At 36.4% G+C, this 20,797-nt stretch overlaps 1 protein-coding gene and 1 long non-coding RNA gene across 2 annotated transcripts in view; one reads left to right on the plus strand and one right to left on the minus strand.

Moving 5' to 3' along the window:
* LOC139758626 (nephrin-like) overlaps positions 1-7,929 on the plus strand; it is a 270,889-nt gene extending 262,960 nt beyond the window's left edge. The window contains exons 24-25 of the mRNA XM_071680134.1: positions 4,050-4,782; positions 7,340-7,929. Of these exons, the coding sequence (XP_071536235.1) occupies positions 4,050-4,782; positions 7,340-7,929 (1,323 nt within the window). The remainder of the gene's footprint in view (positions 1-4,049; positions 4,783-7,339) is intronic.
* Positions 7,930-8,293: 364 nt separating this feature from the next.
* On the minus strand, positions 8,294-16,969 carry LOC139758813 (uncharacterized). The gene is made up of 3 exons (XR_011714942.1): positions 16,704-16,969; positions 15,418-15,547; positions 8,294-11,800 (listed from the first exon to the last, which is right to left on the minus strand). It is a non-coding gene; the product is annotated as an uncharacterized lncRNA (long non-coding RNA).
* Positions 16,970-20,797: the final 3,828 nt, after the last annotated feature.

Consider the following 20,797-nt stretch of genomic DNA (forward strand, 5'->3'; position numbering starts at 1 on the left):
ATATTGGTCTATACACAAATATGGCTCTGGATATTTAGCTATAGTGTCCCTGTATTGGTCTATGAAGGTATTGTTAATCTTTGATAAAGTCATTATCTGTCACTTTTTCTTATACTTAAGATTGAATGACAGTAAAAAGTTCATGGTGCTCTTGTAAAAGATATATAAAAGGTGAATGTCTGAAAGAGTTGTTTTCAGTTCTCAGTGGAGAAAAAAACCTTTATAAAAGCTGAACATCTGAAAGAGTTGTTTTCCTTGCTTAGATGGAGAATCACCATCAGTATCATGGTTTGTTTTTTTTTCTTACTAAATTATTCTACCTCTCCACATTATATTAATTCATGCACTGAAATCAGTAAACTCATGGGTTTCAATGTCCAAATATTAAACAGTCAAATTTGATAGTACAGATTCCTGTCTAAATATAACATACACTTGTGCATACATTCATGCTAAAATAGGCCATCCAAAAGAAACTGCTCTGATAGAGGGACAAAAAGCAAGTGAAACTGCTGGAGCTGAAGAACAGATACTGAGGGTAATGGCTTTAGCTAAAGAAAACAGAAGCCTGCAGAGTAAAATTATAGAGAAAAACATAAACTACCAGAGAAGAGGAAAAGTTATCATTTAGTTATAAACCTGAAGGAAGAGAATAACCTGTCTTTTAAAATGGCCTTACAAATTACTTCCCTTTTTTCTTTTATATGTCATTGCACCAATTTTTCCACAAGTAAACTTGATTAGTGTATTGTTTCTAATATGTCATATGTGAAGATATTAAGAAATCTAGTAACAACAGAAATGTCAAGTGTGCCATATTGTGGTGAAACCTTGTGATATGGCTGGATGGATAATATTTTCATTCTATGAATGTTTCAAAACTCATTTACATAAATTATCAACCCTTTCAGTCAGCATTGGTTTTTGCCCCCACTTCCCCGCACTTACAAGATGCACAAAAAAAAGAGCAAATCACTTAATTTTTCTGCTTATTAAAATATGGACAAAACCATCACACTGATTTTTTTTTCTTTCTCTTGAATTAAGACCTTGCCATCACTTATCAGAGGGATAGATATTAGGATGATACTCACTGCCTTCAAACCACACAAGCATATTAGAACTTGCATTTAATCCTGCTGTCATGCATTGGCCCCACCTGCTGTTCCTACAAGCGTGTCCATTGTCACTCTTGCCAATTCACTTCCTCTCCGATAAATAAGAATGAGAGATTTTCTTCCTCATCTGTTAAACTTGTCCAGCAGTATCATTATTTTTGAGGATATAGGAATGCTTGTGTGTGTGACAAGGTCATAGTGGGCCTCATAAGGTAGGTGCAAGGGGCTGTTAGGATTGGATTATAAAATTTAGGCTTATAAGTCAAGTGATGGAGCTTCTAGGGCTTTTCGGTGCTCTTAATACAGATCAAAATATTCTATCTTGGAAATACACACATGGGTGCTGTTAGGGATGCACTGGGTGCATACTTTCAAGAGAAGGGACACAACTGTCCATTATGGTAAATGGTCATTGGAAAGATACTGACGTCTTCAGACTAATTCAATGACTTATCCTTGGTTTGGATTGCCATCTATGGCTGGCTAAAGGAGTCTACAATGCAAACGGTATTTAACCTGTGGTAGGAAATAAAATGTGTGGACTGGCACCAACAGCACCATGCTGAACAACAGTTTCTTTATATTTTTGTGAGCAGTAATTAGATGTGAATTTTTATTTCTAAATACGCAAAGCTTTTGAACAACTGTGTGTGTCTTGATGTCATGTTACATTACTACATGATGTAGTGGGGTTTATAAACAAAGTAAAACTCCACTATTAACTCTCAATCTTGCATACTTTTAGCCTTCCTCCTTATCTGGGTGAAGAAATCTTAACTGAAAAAATAAAAATTATCATATAAAAAGCAAGTCCGAGTATCCAACTTCTAGGCATCCACTGAACTAATTTTCTGTCAAGACTTGTCCCAGTCTAATAACTTCTGATGTTCTGTCAAAATTTCAGTTATACTACTATTGGACCACAAGATAAAACTCAGCATCTTGCATGTTGGCCTTGTGAGGCACTGGGTAGAAATGTACATTTACATATTGTATTGGAAAATGTGAGGCTAGGGTTAGACTTTGCAACTAGTTTGACACAGTGAAGACCAATTCTAGTGGAGGCTCATCTACAGCTGTGTTGGAAGACCTTAAGAGGAATTTCATTACAGTTTCTGTTATACATACAGTACAATACTACGTAACTGATTTTTGTTTTACTTCTCTTAATATAATGCTATTAAATGTCCAGGTATCCAACCTTTGCATTAATCCAACTTTATGTAAGACCAGCATAGGAAGATGATTAGACCTTAACTGGTAATGAAATTAATATTTCTTCTAAAAGTAAGGAATGTAACACTCAGTGGGGAAAGTAATAACTCACTTTGCTGACAATTTCTGAAATTTATTTTGGCAGCCAGCACAAGTTGGCTGGCGTATGACAAACTGTCTTTATGCATGACTCTCTTATGACAAACTGTCTTTATGCACGACTCCCTGTTCAGGGGTCTTTGGTATTCTCTGTTTCACCATTTATGCAGTCTCCTTCTATCCACCCCTCTGGGTCTGGCCAATCAGCATCATCAGAAGGCTTACTTAGTTTTACTGAAATAATCTGCATTAGTACAGAAATTCCACATGAATAGGAGTGTCTTGCAATGCTGCCCTAGCGATACTCAAGTTGATGCCATATTTGTTTTTTTGCTGTAGGTGCAGGGATTTTAGAATTCACTGTCTGCATACTGCTTACCTGCTTTTAGTTAAAAAAAAAAAAAAGAATTTTTATGCTGGACTGAAGCCATCAACAGTGAAATGGTGAATGAAATAATATTGAAAATTTCTTTTTATGGAACGATTGAAGATTTAGTATTCAGCTTAATGTAGTATCTTTATACTTTGGTACTTTAATACATTTTTGAAAATCTCATAAAAGGTAAAGAAAGAGAGAGCGAGACACACACAGAAAGATGGATAAGGGTCTTGTTAGGTGAATATTACCATAACAAATCCTCTGTTAACCCCTTAACATTCCTCTAAAACTTCCATGTTTTCCAAGATTACAAAATGTATTTAAGCTTACTATTTCAAAAATAGTCGAATAAGAAAAAATCACTTCAGAAGTATTTTGTGCCAACTAGTTTGGTAGTTTTATTAGCATAATGTGCTAAAATGTTTGGGAGTAAAGGCTGTGTCATGTAAGTTGTCACAGCAATTTTTATCATTAACTTTATCTCCATCAAAATACAGATTACTGATTACTGTTGTTTGATAAGTAATAGATTTTTATATAATCAATGTCATTCACTGATAATTTTGTCATAACTAAACTATAAAAGTCTGCAAAATTGTGCTACACCAGTCAAACAGAGTGCTGTATTTGTCAGACATGCACTGGCAACAACGGCACAATTTTTTCCAGTACACCTTTCCCTGCCTTGTCTTGGCCAACTTTTGCTGCTAAATGAATCAATGTTCATAAAATCACTCCCAACATGATCCAAATAATTCATGATCATCTGTCTGGGCCTCTAAATCTAGCTAAAAGCTGCTCAGTTTTCCTCCAAAAAAGATTCACGCAAATGTACTGTAATAGGCATGGCTGGAGGATGATTGGCGGTAGGGAGAAATTATTGCATACTGCCACCTCACCCACCACCGAGGCTCAGCACATAGCTTTGAAGTTAAGGTGTGAATCTTGATGTATAAACATCCTTTTAGAGGTGTTAGCAGCACAAATAAGTACCTGTCCGGAGGCATTAAGGGGTTACAATAATAATGGCTTCCACTGTTTGTTGTAAAGGGTAATGCATGAAGTATAGGTGCATACTGTTATATTAAACTTAATTATAATAAATTTGTTAAAAGCTATGAAATAAAAAATAATTTGAACTTCAAATAATACATTGTACAGTTCTAAGGATATATTTTGGTGTAACATATACACTTAAAAGAAAAGTTATTAATGCATTTTTTTTTCTTTTTTTACAGTCACTTAGGAACCAACCAGGAGTGGACGAATGCGAGCGGACCAGTTTCACCAGTCCACTTGTTATTAGTGAACCACCAGAGCCATCCCCAAAACAATCATTCAATACTGCCAATCCCAGATCTTCCAGCACAAGTCCCTTGCTAAATGGTGGAATCAGTGTTCAGAATGACAGACTCCCTCCTGACAATGACAAATTACTTCCCCAGGCTGCTGTAAGCACACTTACTCATGGCAGTTCTCCAAAGGAAGCAATAAAGATTTCCAAAGAAAGCAATAAATCAACCTATTCTACAAATAAGCCTGATGTATGCCCAGTAACCTCTACTAGTTTCCATCCATTATTGCAAGAACAGAAGTCATTTGATCCATATTCAGAAGATGATCAAGCATCTGTTTCATCCCATCAGAGCAGTGACTCATATGGCTATACAGCAGGACAGCTACACCCAAAGCTGCAACCACCATGCCCAACACCAAGACCAACCACTCAAGTTATATACCACGGACAACCACATATCCAGCAACAACTAGAACAGCAGCACAAGCAACAGCAGCATCAGCAACAACACTGTCAGCAGAACTTGCCATGTTGCCAACAACAGTCACCATCACAACAGCAGAATCAACCAAGCAGACATGTTTCATCACTGCATTCATGTCTTAATCCTGCTAGACTTTCCACATCAACTTCCAGTTGCTGTGATGCCAGTTGCAAACAGTCATTTGGTACAGGTGAGGATCTATATATATTCCTAGTATCTGCAAATTTCTTTAACAAAGTTCTTCTTTGCACTACATCAAAATCATCAAAGTGATGGCTTACTTAAAATCCACTAAACCAGAGGTGTCTGAAGATTATTTTTTGTGGTAGCTGTACATCGTAAATGATTGTGAAAATTTTCTATACTCAGCTCACCTCTGAATTAATCTTGGGGCTATATAATTTATTAAACATTATTTCACCTTGAGCCTTCAGCTCAATATCATTCCACTAACATTTAACTTCTCTGATCAGAAAATGGTATTCAGGTAAAAAGAAGTAGTCTCCTTCACTGGACAGAAAATAACCTCTGTAAAAGGGACCAAAGGACACTGGTTATAGGAGTAGTCTTGAAATAGGATGGGGTCTCAAGTGTCATGCCTCAAGGCTTGGCTTTGAGTCCATCGCCCTTCTTGGTATATAAATATGACTTGCCTGATGGACTGGATTCTGGACTCCTATCTAAATATGTTTGCCAACGATGCCAAGGCATGATAAAATTAAACAATTATGATTAGCTTACGAGAGAACCTAGACAGTCTCCAAAGATGGTCTGATACATAGTTGGTGAAATTCAGTTTGAGTAAATACAAAGTAATAAGAACAGAACAAGGTGAAAGAAGGCAATGATGTTTTTATCATCTAAAAGAAATAAGCATCAGGAATGTGAAAGAGGCATTGACATTGTGCCTAATTTGTCACCAAAACTCCACTCTCTGCTAACAAATATTAGAGCTGTACTGTATTTAAGTGCATGGACATGGGAACATTCACTAACTATTCACAATATATATTAAACCAAAGATGGAATATACCTCTTAAGTCTGGCTGGTCACTGTATTTAAAACAACCAAACATTTTATTGAGAAAGTCTAGAAAAGGGCAGCTAAGATAAAGCCTGCATTAAAATAACCAAGCTACAACGAAAGGCTGAAAGCCATAAACTTGCCTACTCTGGAGAGATTTTATGGGGTGACCTTATTACAAATTTTAAGTTTCTGAATCGGTTTGACAATGGCAACATTAAACAGACCTTCCTGACAAATGACAAAGTACCCAGAATTCACAAAAAGAAGTTAAGCCAGAAGCTTGTTAGAAAGGATGTGAGATAGTTTTATTAGGAAGGGAGTAAGTGACTGGAAAAACTAAAATTTGAAACTGTAAATAACATAAGCACTATACAAACGTTGAAAATGCTACCTGATAATGTTCAAGAAAGGCTTCTCCCCCATGTGAAGAGCTCTCTCCCTGCACTGCGCAAGCAGGTAGTTATATGTTAATCAGCTGGAGAAGGTTTGGGATAAGCAGCAGAAGCTGTACCAGAGGTAAGGCAATGAGGCTAAAGGGAAAGGCTAGCAGCCATTAAATTATCCAAATTGAAAGAGTGAAGGAAGAGGTAAGATAAGATAACACTTGTTTCTAAGTAGCTTTGATGTAGTAAATATAAAACAGCTTTTCAAAATTGGAAATATCATTTCAGAAGCAAGGGGGGGATAAATCAGGAAATGATTGTCGATATGTGGAATATGGTAAAGGAGAAAATTTTAAATACAAATAATACAAATAAGTTTTAAAGGTGAAGGTGTATAATATAAAAGAACTCTCTGCCAATATTACACAAACATAAATGAACTCTGCCAATATTACACAAACAGATGTAATATTTAAACAGGTTCTAACAGCTCTCCAGAGTGAGTTTCAAAACAAAACTATAGTGACTTTTACAGTGGAAACCACCTCCTGGATAAAGACGACTTGTCTAGTTAAGGGCAGTTCTTATGCTATACAAGATGCATTTTTTAGCACAGGAAAAATTATCCCAATCAAAATAAGAGAAAATATTGGAAAAACCAGAAGAGTGTATGTCTTTATCAGTTTCCCTATGAATGTTCTTTTCTTGGATTTCCTAAATCAGCACACAAGAGATATTAAACTTATGACTAACAGGAGTTCAGAAAGATTTTCATGTTTTGTTTAAATCTGAATTCTTTCTTTCATGATTAAAACTGGGATTACATAAATTTTTGTTAAAATATAAATGGAGATTTCTCTTTTGGTAAATAACTCTTTAGGTGCTGTAGCATCTACAATTTACCCATAGCAGGTTGCAGGTAATATTGCTAATCATATTTATCCATATAGATTCAAAGCATGCTGATTTCTTAAACCTTCCTTACCTTCAACTGAACAAAGAAAAGGTAAACTGATAAAGAAGTATATCTTTATAAATCCAAGGCATATTTTAGGAATGTGATGAAGTAAATGGTGATAGAAGAATTTTCTGAAGGGGAGCAAGTTCAACAATGAAGACTTTTCAGCACTTTAAAAAGATATTTAGCAAAGTGTACACATGCAACAGCATGTCCATATGATGTTACCAAGATGATAAAGATGGTATGAGAGATAATTTACGTGGATGGATCACAAGCATCTTTGAAAAGTATTTTTTGGGTGCATTTTCTTCCATTTATGTAAAATTAGTTAAAAAGACCCCTAAATTTCATCTTCTCAATTTCTTTTGTCTTACAGATATTCCTGTCGGGTATGCCACCCTTCAACCTCGCAGAAGCTGTCTGAAGCCAACACAGTATAACACCCTGCAGCGCTCTCATTCAACACATAGCTATACTTCTAAGAGTCTACAGTGTGTATACCATCATCCATTTATGGAAACACATACAGATATTTGGTGCCAAAACAGCCACTGTCAAAACGCTCAGCTTCAAACTCAGAGTCATAGAACACTCGGTGTTACAGCACAAGAATATCCTATGTATTTTGCCAGACCAAGCACCATTAGCACAAGTTGCTCTAGACATAACAGTATTAGTGGACAAAAAAGTTATAGAAATAACTTATGTCACGAACCAAAGTGGTCCACAGTACCACCTGATCTCTGTAAAGTAGAGTCTTCAAGCACAAAAAGAGTAGGGTGGAAGGAAGTCCTCCATGATAGTCCTGAACATGGAACACTGGCCTCCCGAGGTTCCACCGATACCTCAACATCATCCACCACTTCTACTATCACAATGGGTCCATCAAGATTTCCTCAGCTTGGTGCCCGACAAGATAACCTGAGTACCAGTCTAAGAAACGTAGGCATGGATGATCAGAGATAAGATTATGCAATAAATTATGTAAGATTTACATAGGATGAGGGGCAAGGAGAAACTGTTATCAGGTATTAGGTATATTACATTACTGCATCCTAAACTATACATGACTACCTTTTCCAGATTTCCTTACCTTAGATTTTATCATTTCTCATGACAAATAAACCAATTCCAAAAAGATAATGAATCTATCATCTACTTACAGAGGGAGGAAACATCCCACTGCTTGCTTAAATATGCAGTAAAATTTGGAAATATAAACATCTCAAGTAGTTATATAAGCTGCCAATTAAATGGACCTCAGTGTTGGCTACTCAGATAATATAATAAACAATGATGTAATATTTTCTTTTTTTCTACATGTTAACTGTTTCCTGCCCTAAATAATCCTCATGTAGCTCTTTTCTATGTTCGTACTTTAAGGTGACAATAATACAGTAGGAAAGGATGTTTGAAACCACTCTCCAAAATGACAAAATGTGGTTGGCCAATTCATAGCTGGCCACCATGTTAGTCACTCTCAAAGGCTTCACCTCTAAAACATTTAAGCTCTACAATGGAGGCCCCAAGGAGCATTTTTTTCTCCAGCCCTCTTCAGTGTACAAAACTTTAATTATCCTGAGCATCACACACAATCCACACAGCATTCACTATCCACACTACAAACAAACACAAAGCCAGAAACACACCATATGACCTTAGAACATTAACTGGCACCAGATTTGGACAAGATAAAGAATCCCTTAGTATCTTGTATAAACAATTCATCTGCTTCACCAAGACTATCACCTGTCTGATGATCAACCCTATTAAAAACAAACATAAGCCACTACACAAGACAAAACAAACCACTCAACACAATCACTGGCTGCTTAGCAACTACAAACACTTGCCTCCTAAGCAACAAAACAAAAATTCCCCTAACAATCCCAACAAAATGCTTGGCACTTGGTTTTTCATAACAGCAACAGACCCTTCCATTCAAAAACCCTCCATAAAAAACTATAAACCCCGAAGTTAAAATAATCTATGCATAAATATCCTCCCAACCCTCAGCAAACACAACACTGACAAAACACAACAAAAATGACCTGGCAGGCACCAAACACCTATCCTCCAAACTCAGTTTTGAACAGAACTGAACCAGTCATACACCCACCTCAAACCATGCTTCCCAGACATGTACAAGTTGCACTTTCTCATCTGCGTTCTCGATATCATTCATCCTTGAAATACTATAAACACTGATTCAGCATAATGTGAGACCCCTCATGCCTCAGATGCAACTACCACAATCAAGGCACCAAATACTTACAACTCAATAACCTTGCACTTGTTCCACATAGACATACACACAGCATCACTACACTTTATTATCTGTGGTCCTGCCTAGTGGCTTTGGCCAATTCAAGAGTGCTGCATGGCTCCTTCAGAAGAAGGAAAGAACTCCAGTGTGACAAAAGTAGGAAGAATGGGAGGATTTCCAGCCCCTTATTCCTGCTGCCCTTAGCTACCTCTTCTAAGAAAAGTATCATTATTACCAATATCAAGAGATATTAGGACATATTAGGAAGAATGGCAAAAGCTAGGAATACATGAAACTAGGGAAGTCTGTAAGGATTGGAATGTGCTTTGAGATGCAGTGCTTACATGGGTGGGAAATGTCTGTGGCATGTGGAAGACAGGATGTAGGCATCTTGCAAAGGGTAGTAGGTGGTGGGATAAGTCATGTTGCTAGTGAAAGAGATAGGATAAGGAAGTCATGTTGCTAGTGAAAGATAAAGAAAGGTATTTGGATTTTGCCTGCAGGGAAGGACTGAGACTAACTAGAAGATATACAACTGGCAGGTGGTCAAAGTGAAGGTGTTGGGACTGAAAGAGAAGGCATTTCTGAGATGGGGTGAAAGAGTACCTGCAAATTTCAAGGTAGACAAGAAAACATTTTGGATAGTAAATAGTGTGAAAAACAAGGGAATAAATTGAAGTTTAAGTGAGCGGAGCAGATGGGGAAATGGTAACAAGCAAATCTGAAGTGAGGAGATTAAGTGACCATTTTGAGGACTGTTAAGAGAGGTAAATGATAAAAAAGTGTCAGATGTGGGGCAGTTGGAATGTGGAGGTATACAGAACGAGACAGTTAGTGCAAATGGTTTGGTAGCAAGAGGTGATGAAAGCCTTGCATGAGGTAAAAATGGCAAAGTGGCTTCATGGATGTGATTACAGTTGAACTTCTCAAGAAATGGGGTGACAGTGTTGTTAATTGGTTATTCAGAATTTTCACTTTAAGTATGGCTCATGATGGAGTGTCAGAGGATTGGAAGAGTGCCTGCTTAGTACCACTGTATAAATGCAAAGGGGATAAAAAATTTTGTGACATATTTCTTTTTTTCACACAGGAGGCTCCAGTCATGGACAAAAGTCCAAATAAAGGCTGGGCCTTAATAAAATATGGAGAGGATTATGAAATATGTATCATTCAGTCAAGTAGACCTGGTAAGTTGAATGGCAGAGTGCTAATTAAGAGTGTGGTGGCATGCACAAAGCATCATATTACCGAGGAACAGTATGAATTCAGGAGTCACAGAGTCAAAAAGAGTCTGCTAGAGATACACTTGGAGAATAAAAAGGATTTATCTAACATTTATGGATCTAGAGAAAGCATATGATAGAGTTGATGAAATGCTTTGTGGAAGGTGCTACGAGTATATGGTGTAGGAGGAAAACTACTAAAAGTAATAAAGAGTTTTTATCACGAGAGTATGGCTAAGTACATAAAGGAAGAGAGGAGGGAGAATAGTTCTCAGAGAAGTGGGTCTGCCTTGAGAGGAAACCACAGAAAAGTATGTGGGGCTTGGCTGTGGATAGGAGGCTCTGGTTTTGGTACATTAAACTTGACAGAAAGAGAGTGGATTGGATTGGATTATAAAATTTAGGCTTATAAGCCAAGTACAAGAGCTTCTAAGGCTATTCAGCACTCTTAATGCAGATGAAAATATTATATCTTAGAAATTCATTCAAATAAACACACACACACACAACTTGAATTTTTTTACTTAATTTATTTATCATACTTAACCACCGTCTCCCGCATTAGCAAGGTAGCACATGGAAACAGACAAAAAAATGGCCCAACCCACCCACATACACATATGTATACATAAATGCCCACACACGCACATATACATACCTAAACATTTCAATGTATACATACATATACATACACAGACATACATATATACACATGTACATATTCATACTCGCTGCCTTCATACATTTCCGCCACCACCCCGCCACAAATGAAATAGCATCCCCACATTCGTTCACACTCGGTCTCTAGCTGTCATGTGTAATGTACCGAAACCACAGCTCCCTTTCCACATCCAGGCCCCACAAAACTTTCCATGGTTTACCCCAGATGCTTCACATGCCCTGGTTCAATCCACTGACAGCAAGTTGATCCTGGTATACCACATCATTCCAATTCACTCTATTCCTTGCACACCTTTCACCCTCCTGTATGTTCATGTCCCAATTGCTCAAAATCTTTTTCACTCCATCCTTCCACCTCCAATTTGGTCTCCCACTTCTCCTCGGTCCCTCCACCTCTGGTTAAAGATTTTACTCCATTTGCAAATGTTTACTTGAATTCACACTTTACAAATTGAACAAAGAAAAATATGAGCCTCATCAATTACAGCAACAGGCATGTGTGGTGGAACATAGTTCAGTGAAAGTCAAATTCAGAAACTTCCATGCAATTACCTGAATACAATTTTAACAGTTGCTCACCTTTTTTGGTAACTCACATTTCAGCATATTCAAACAAGCAGTGTAGTGGTTTCCTCTACTGGTGAAGGACGGTATATGAGGGACATATCTAAGGGGAAAAAAGAGGCACAAGATTATGTAGTCTCATGTTTTAAAGCTACTGCAAAGGGTAAATATTTCATTAAACAAATTATATCTTTACAACAGGAGTGAATACGAGACGAGTTACAATACAAAAGTTTTAAGTTTTATATACTATGCACCTATGCAGATGATCTTATTCTGAAAATGATTCCATCCCCTTAAAGGAAAGACTTGTGAAAGCAAATGAAAAGCATACTGATGAGCCACATCTAAAATCCAGTATTTGATCCCTAACTGGTTACTTAAAACTCTGCATCTTCGTCTGATTCTAAATAAATGTAAAACCTTTAGGAAAGATAAAAAAATATACCTGAAACCATTAGAACAATATGTCCACTTGTAAATTGATTATGACAGTCACATAACATTGGGTTGCTGCCTTATATATACCATGACCCAAATGCACCACTTGTCCCCATTATCATTTTATAGAAGTCTCTATGTTATGCTTATCTCTGAGGTTGTGAACTCAAGAATTTTGAATCATATTGTTAACACTTACTATTCTTCAGGTGGCTGGTCTACACTGCTTAGAATCCTGTTTTATGTACAGTATAGTGACTTTTTGAGTTACAATCTGTTTTGTTAATTGTACCAGTATCATGAAAGAATAGTTGTATATATATAAAGTATTTAACAAAAAATACCATCTGAATTGATTTACTTGTTGTATTTCTTGAATATCAAAAGATTAAATTTGTATGAAACCACTGTACTATCAACTTTCCTGAAAACTTGGGTACTTGAGTTCAATTTGGGCATGATGGAGGAGAATCAAGACCACAGATGGTAAAAGAAATAAATGTATCTGCTCTGCTGAGTGAGACGGAAGGGTAACCAAGGGTAAGCAAGTTTAACAGACATGAAAGAGACAGTAAAATTTAATCAATTTAAAATAAATGCAAATTGGCTTCATTCCTAAAGATCTCATGTTTCTCATGCCTGTTACAAAGGGCAACTTTGAGGAACATGAGCAGAGGGCTAGAAATTCTCTCCTGCATTATTACTTTCCAAATGCTGGAATAGAGGAAGAAGCTAGAGACAGTTTCTCCTCAGCAGACTCAGTCACCTATTCCTACTGCCATCTTGATAAGGAGAGAAACAGCAAACAGATGAATAAATAGTATATTTACAAAGGGAAATATGACTTGTGAGTGACAACTGTGACTGAATGTTCAGATGAAGAAAAACTGGAATTTGCTTGAAAATCTCGGGAGGGTTACCAAGTGTAAAGTTTTACAAGCATGAAGAAACCTGATGAACACTTCCAATCCTGTATATGAAAATGAAGTATATGTAAGTTCAGAGCTTATGAAACAAAAGGTTGGCCGATATAAAAAATAAGAATACTTTGGTTTATAAAAAGGTAATGTGGCTTGGAAGAATGGCCTTAGTGAGGAATAGTCAATTTCCATGAGGTATTATGAACATGTGGAGGGAATATGTGTGTGGAAGAATGGTAAGAATACATTCTAAAAAGATGTCTGAGTGAAGCAATCGTAGAACAGAACTCTGGTGGAAGGATGAGAGTACATACACAAGAGGGATATAAGCAGTGATATGTAAAAGCCCTATACCGAGTGTAGTTTTTGAAGATATTGTGTGAGGCACTTTCTGTTCTCTTGATATATGTGTAAAATTCATAATCACCAGGTTGGCACTCTTTATGGAAGAATGAAACAGTACATTTGAAAGTAAGTTTACAGAGTCTGACTAATTCCTAAATGAAAATACAGTACTGTATTCTTTTTGTTCATTTCATTCTGAAAGTAAAAGGAGTGTATGTTAGACATGTTACAATCGCATTTATCACCAAACAGTCACTTATGGATACTTGTGCAGAATAATTCCTCTCACTGGGCTGTCATAACACAATATCTGTAGAAAAGCAAACTTATCAAGTTCAGTGTTAAGTCTATCAATGACTGATGACTTACTGATTGAAGAGATGTAAAGATGGCAGAGTCTATTACAACTGTATTAGCACATTAAGTAAAATCTCAAATTCCTTAAAAGACATAGTAGAGGGCTCTGCATATAGATATGGCATTGTGAAAATAAATTTTGCATCTAAACTTATCTTTTCCACATACAGGTAAGTATTTATGGTTGAAATGACAATGAATAGTTTGCCATTTCTCAGCCTGATTGCCTCTGATATGCCAAATGGTTTGCCAGATTTTTGAATTTGCAAGTCTGAAGTAAATCATTAGGTATGCTCCAACAGCTCTGCAAGCTAAGATTCTGTATACAACTCGCTTATATCCCATGAACACATCATTCATCATGATAAACTAAACAGGCCTATGATAAAAAAAAAAAACTTTACAGCTGGAGTTTGGTCATCTATTATTTTCTGATGTATGAAGCCTGTTGGATACAAGCAAATATTTACCATAAAGTCTTTACGTCATATCATCAAGGATCAGTTATCCTCATGTTTTCATAAGCTAGGCAGTGATGAAAACTAATTACATCTGCATAATGAGAACATCTCTGAAAAATGTCTTACGGTCCCACACATTAAGTTAATCAGTCACCTGCACTTTCCAGGTTCCCTACACTCAGAACTCTCACTCAATACCTTTCTCTTTCACCTGCTCTGGTAAAATCCTGAACATTACTTTTATTTACATTTACCGTCCCAAACACCTTATCTTCTAATACTATAAATTCAACAGTCCTTTAAAATACATGCTTCCTCTCTTACTATTTTCTTCTCTGCTCTCCTAAAATGATGTTCCCATTTGCTCTCCTCACACTATTTACCTCTTTCCAGAGCATTACATTATCCTCCCTGAAGCCTAATGATACTTTCTCTCCCCATATCTCGTATGCCCTCTTTTTCAGTCTCTGCTGCTTCGCTTCCTCTTGATTTCTTACCACTTTCTCTTGTACATCCCATCACTTGCACCTCTTCCCAACAGATATCGCGATACATCTCTTTCATAAGAAACTTTACTTCGTCGTCCCACCACTTATCATCCTTTTTCAGATGCCATTTCCTACAGACCAAACACTGCGCCAGCAAATATCAACAATCCTTACCCTAAATATCTTCAAAATCTCCCAGATGGCCACGGTTTCTCGTGGTATCCCCACGAGCAAGCCTCTGCTTCAAGATGGCTTTCTTTCACCACCCTATCCAACCCGTATCATATCACCTTTTCCTGGGGCTACAGCGAAATTTCACTCTAACTCACTTAGTTATCCCGATTAGTCTCACCAATGATGATGATAAGCGTCAACTAAGGAAAATAAACTAAATAGGTGTCAATATAGGATTTCTAGGAAGGGCAACGAGGTATTGAGATGCTTTGAAAGTCATGGAGTAAGCTCGTAATTAGCTCTGTGTGATCAAAAATGGAAATAAGAGAAGGCATATTCCCTGCACGGTGCATTCCCTGTAGTTCGCGTCAAAAGTCTCCGTTGTAGAACCTGTTAATGAAGTTTGTGACTGTAGGATCATGAAGGCAACACAAAAAGTTTAGCTGGAAGACTATCGTAAACTAGCCGGCCGGTAGTTTGGTGATTTAGGGTCAATGAAGCGCGTACAGGTTGGAATTAAATACAAGAACAAACCTGAAAAGTTCTGCGGAAAATGCTCATGGTTGCAGTCCCTAAACTTCGCCAAATTGATACAGATGTACAGGTGTTACCGGACTTCCCCTGCATAATGTTGCGTCACCATGGAAGTCACTTAGGCGAGGCCCTGTTGGTAGAAGACAGCGGGGAATTATATACTGTATATAGTTTCCTTGCGCTACCTCGCTAACGCCGGAAACAGCGACAAAGCAAAATAAATAAACATATATATATATATATATATATATATATATATATATATATATATATATATATATATATATATATATATGTTTACCAAATGGCGTCCTAGCTTCGTCTCTTCGATGTATATCAACTGACTGTTACATTTCTCTCTTGTGTCTCCCCTTATGATGTGATTATTACACGAAAGTGCAATTGGGAACTTTTCGTGTTTCATTTTCCCCGTGGACTCATAGGAATATATATATATATATATATATATATATATATATATATATATATATATATATAAATCATTAAGGACTACTGTAAAATTAGACTATAACACTAGTAATTACTGTACATGTCAATAACTGAAGAAACATATAAACTAGGATACGCTCTTGGCGACTTTTATCAAGATTTAATGACTCATTAAAGCAATGAATTATTATAACCGATTTTTTTTAAGGCAAAAACTTCTTTAAAATATATTTAGTTCTTTATTTTCATTGGCAATTTACCTTTGAAATATAAATATATTCAAGGTCTTTATTTTCTTTGGCAAATTATCCTACTGCTTAGTAAAATAGCATTTTAAAAGACGTATTTTTTCATTAATCTGAAGAGAAACCTATAGGAATATACATGTCTGCAATAACTTCAAAGTGCACCTGGGATTTATCGTGTTTTATTTCCCTGTGCTCACAGGAATATGTATATATATATATATATATATATATATATATATATATATATATATATATATATATAAAGCTTACCTATTTTGATGTTAGAACCTACAATCTATTTCTTACATCACATAATTGCATTGAACTTTAAAATTACTTTTACCCATTAGAACTACGCTTCTAAATTGTGCAAGAGAATGAGGAGCAAAATGTACATCTAAACGTTATGAAACAAATAACACTGAAAAGGAAAATTACCTACCGTTCCCTAATAGCTGAAGAATCAATTGCATGAGGTCCATATTCCATCTATAAAACTAAAACTGACATCAAGTGAGCTCACCTTCTCCTAAAAACAGTTAAACGAAAAAAAAAAAAAAATGCTGACATTCTTGATACACTGCTTACCTTGTTAAGCAGAGGCGTATTTACCATCCCTGCAACTCAATGGGGAGGTATAACCCCAAAATAATGCGAAAAACAGGAGAAAAACTGCGCAGTCATGTGTTTGAACAAGGCTTGGCTTGTCCAATGTTGTGAGCATATCCCTCCACAAACCGCACTGTTCAGTAACGTTAGTTATAATGTAACTTAGCCAATTCATTTCTCTCACATTCGTACACAAAGGAATAACGTCACCCAACTAATAGTTCTCGTATTGAGCATGCTGCCTATTGAGTTCTCAGCTACTCAGTATAACAAAGCGAAAAAAAAAGACTTTTCTCTTACCTCTACAGCTGTCAGGATGACACTAACACATTACTACAGGGCCCGGCCAGGGACAGGTGGTAATCAAAGGATGATACACTCGAGAAGAAGTGTAACTAAGACGTATATTCATTATTCTATATGTGATGCGGCCAGGCAAGCAACGCCATCTATATATGTGAGACATTGCTAAAAGTATCAATCATAGAAAATGTAAATTTTCTATTGCATTTTTTGGGGGGACACTTATCATAATTGTAACTTTTTTACAGGGTGATCTATCCTTAAAAAAAAAAAACAGACTTTACCTTTGAGCTAATTACGCAGCATACATATTGCTAGTTTATTCAGAGTGTTTCTGTTTATAAATTTCACATCTACTATTTCGTAAAGTCTACAATGTCGTCAGAAAACTTTCCACTTCAGAAGATCGCCACTTCTCTGCTCCTGGAAGCAGCGCAGCCTGAGCGCAGCAGGAGCTCCCTTAATGTAATTCTAGGTAACACCAGAGGCCTCTTATCTATAGAGGAGTCCAAAAGTAGATAGATGAATGAATAGAAAATATATAGATATCCCGGAAACCGTAAGTATATATATATATATATATATATATATATATATATATATATATATATATATATATATATATATATATATATATATATATCATACTATTCGCCATTTCTCGCGTTAGCGGGGTACCGTTAAGAACAGAGGACTGGGCCTTTGAGGGAATATCCTCACCTGGCCCCCTTCTCTGTTCCTTCTTTTGGAAAATTAAAAAAAGAAAAAACAAGAGGGGAGGATTTCCAGCCACCTGCTCCCTCCCCTTTTAGTCGCCTTCTACGACACGCAGGGAATACGTGGGAAGTGTTCTTTCTCCCCTATCCCCAGGGATATGATATATATATATATATATATATATATATATATATATATATATATATATATATATATATATATATATATATATATATATATACATCAGGGCGTCCCACATGGATGTATGTCCCTTACGCTTTCAAAGTAATATGATGAAGATCCTTGACATATACTGTACAAAACTCAATGAACACGTAATAACATCAAAGAAAACATTAACTTGCGTACGTTCACCCCACTAGACATGTACAGAACTAAGCTTATTGTGTAATAGTAGTGAAGAAAACCTAAGACTCGAGTCAATTGCTTCAAAATAATGAAAACATTGACTCTCGGACATTAGGCCTTACTAACGTTAACTAGTGGATGGGTCCAGAATTCATGGACGATATTCTTGAATGATAAAATTTTAGTTTGCGAGGCTACAACTGCAGGTATAATGGAGTATGACAAGGGGATTTACTTGCACAGAGGTCAAATGTGTTCCCCGAGTTACGAGTCATTGTATATTTGGCAGCGCATATGACCTTGTCAGCGCCTAACTTGTTTATATACTATCCAAACATTACAACGTAGCTTATTGCCCTGTTTAGCCATCACTTAATAGATGGTTTTAGCATCACGTTGTTCGTACAAACTCTATTGCTTTTTTTTTGTTACTATACTTTTTCTTGCGTATATCAAAGGCTACTTAGAAAGATGAATGTTTTTACTAAAAGTTATCACAACATTACTAACTTAACTTAGCGTTCTGGTAAAAGATTTTTCGACCGCTTTAATTGAAATTTGTTATTAGAATCAAGAATTTGGAATATAAGCCAGACATGATGTGATAAAAGGTCTTAAAAGCATTCATTTACCTCAATGTATCCGTAAATATTACTTTGGAAAAAGTATACAAATCAAATTTGATTTTTTAAGGTAGTATTTTGCAGATTTCCACAGCATAAGATTTAGATGAATCTTCCAAGATGATATCTATTTATGTATGTATGTATGTATGTATTCTATCTATCTATGTATCTATCTATCAAAAAGGCAATGATACCCTCTTTTACCAAGTTCTTTGCATTTCTGACTATTTAAAGACTACAGGACAGTTTTGATCGTAAATACCTCTGAGTATATTGCATTCGAGCATAGAGAAATAGGCTGTTCACAATGCGACTTGGGTCGAAGAGGCCTGTGTCGGTTTTCCCCCAAAATTGTGGTCTCAGTTTCGGGAATTAAGTCATGTCCGGATACGTATTGTGTAAGTTTTCCGTAAAGGAGTACCTTACTTCGGTGTCATGTCAAAAGGCTGAGCTCAACCCAGCGGGGATTGGGTGATCATCCAGAGATTCGAACACGGGAGAGTTGGATCTGTGTGTGTGTGTGTGTGTGTGTGTGTGTGTGTTTCCTGCTGGATCAGGAATGTCTCACTAGATAAGTGTGGCAGATACTGATTTTTTTTTTTTTCCATACTACGTGTTGTATTTTCTAAGAAGTTCTGTGAAGACATAGGGTAAGTGGTAGATATTTCGAGTATTACTTGTGACTATCGAGAACTCAAGTCATACATCTAGATGTTCAACTCTTGAAGAGAGAGAGAGAGAGAGAGAGAGAGAGAGAGAGAGAGAGAGAGAGAGAGAGAGAGAGAGAGAGAGAGAGAGAGAGAGAGAGTTTTTTCCACTCCATTTGAGAATGATGAGAGGTCATCAGTGCAGGCTGGTTGAAATAAAAAGAAAAACAAGATCATTATTAAAAGATATCACTTGAAAATACAAATAACTAACACGTCAGTATAATCGCAGTTTTGCTTCAGAATCGGACTGGCACATCGAGGAAATCACACAGACCGGAGGATAGACCTTGACCTCGTATTTAGCCTTGTCTCCGACGTAGATGAGGAAAACAGACAATCTCGTGGAGCAACAGAGTCCCACCACGTCCTTGATGGGCTGGTCGAGTGCCTCATGACCCTCATTGTGGTTTGGACAACCAGAGGTGGGTTTGGGCAGGCAAGGCGGTGCACGACAAGTTATGGATGCAAAGGACCCGTCCAATCATCTTCTGCAAGTTGACAGTATATATATATATATATATATATATATATATATATATATATATATATATATATATATATATATATATATATATATATATATATATATTCCTATGAGTCCACGGGGAAAATGGAACACGAAAAGTTCCCAAGTGCACTTTCGTGTAATAATCACATCATCAGGGGAGACACGAGAGAGAAATATAACAGTCAGTTGATATACATCGAAGAGACGAAGCTAGAACTGACTGTTATATTTCTCTCTTGTGTCTCCCCTGATGATGTGATTATTATACGAAAGTGCACTTGGGAACTTTTCGTGTTCCATTATCCCCGTGGACTCATAGGAATATCTTGGTCACGCGCAAAATTGTGATCCTTTCCAACATATATATATATATATATATATATATATATATATATATATATATATATATATATATATATATATATATATATATATATATATATGGCGACGGGAATGAATAAAGGCAGACAGTATGAATTATGTACATGTGTATATATGCATATGTCTGTGTGTGTATGTATAAGTTGAGATGTATAGGTATGTATATTTGCGTGTGTGGATGTGTATGTATATACATGTGTATGTGGGTGGGTTGGGCTATTCTTTCGTGTTTCCTTGAGCTACCTCGCTAACGCGGGAGACAGCGACAAAGCAAAATATCAAATAATGATATATATATATATATATATGTATATATATATATATATATATATATATATATATATATATATATATATATGTATATATATATATATATATTATCCCTGGGGATAGGAGAGAAAGAATGCTTCCCACGTATTCCCTATGTCGTAGAAGGCGACTAAAAGGGTGGACCATTAC

Source organism: Panulirus ornatus, chromosome 31, assembly GCF_036320965.1.
Source record: "Panulirus ornatus isolate Po-2019 chromosome 31, ASM3632096v1, whole genome shotgun sequence".
Lineage (NCBI taxonomy): Eukaryota > Metazoa > Arthropoda > Malacostraca > Decapoda > Palinuridae > Panulirus > Panulirus ornatus.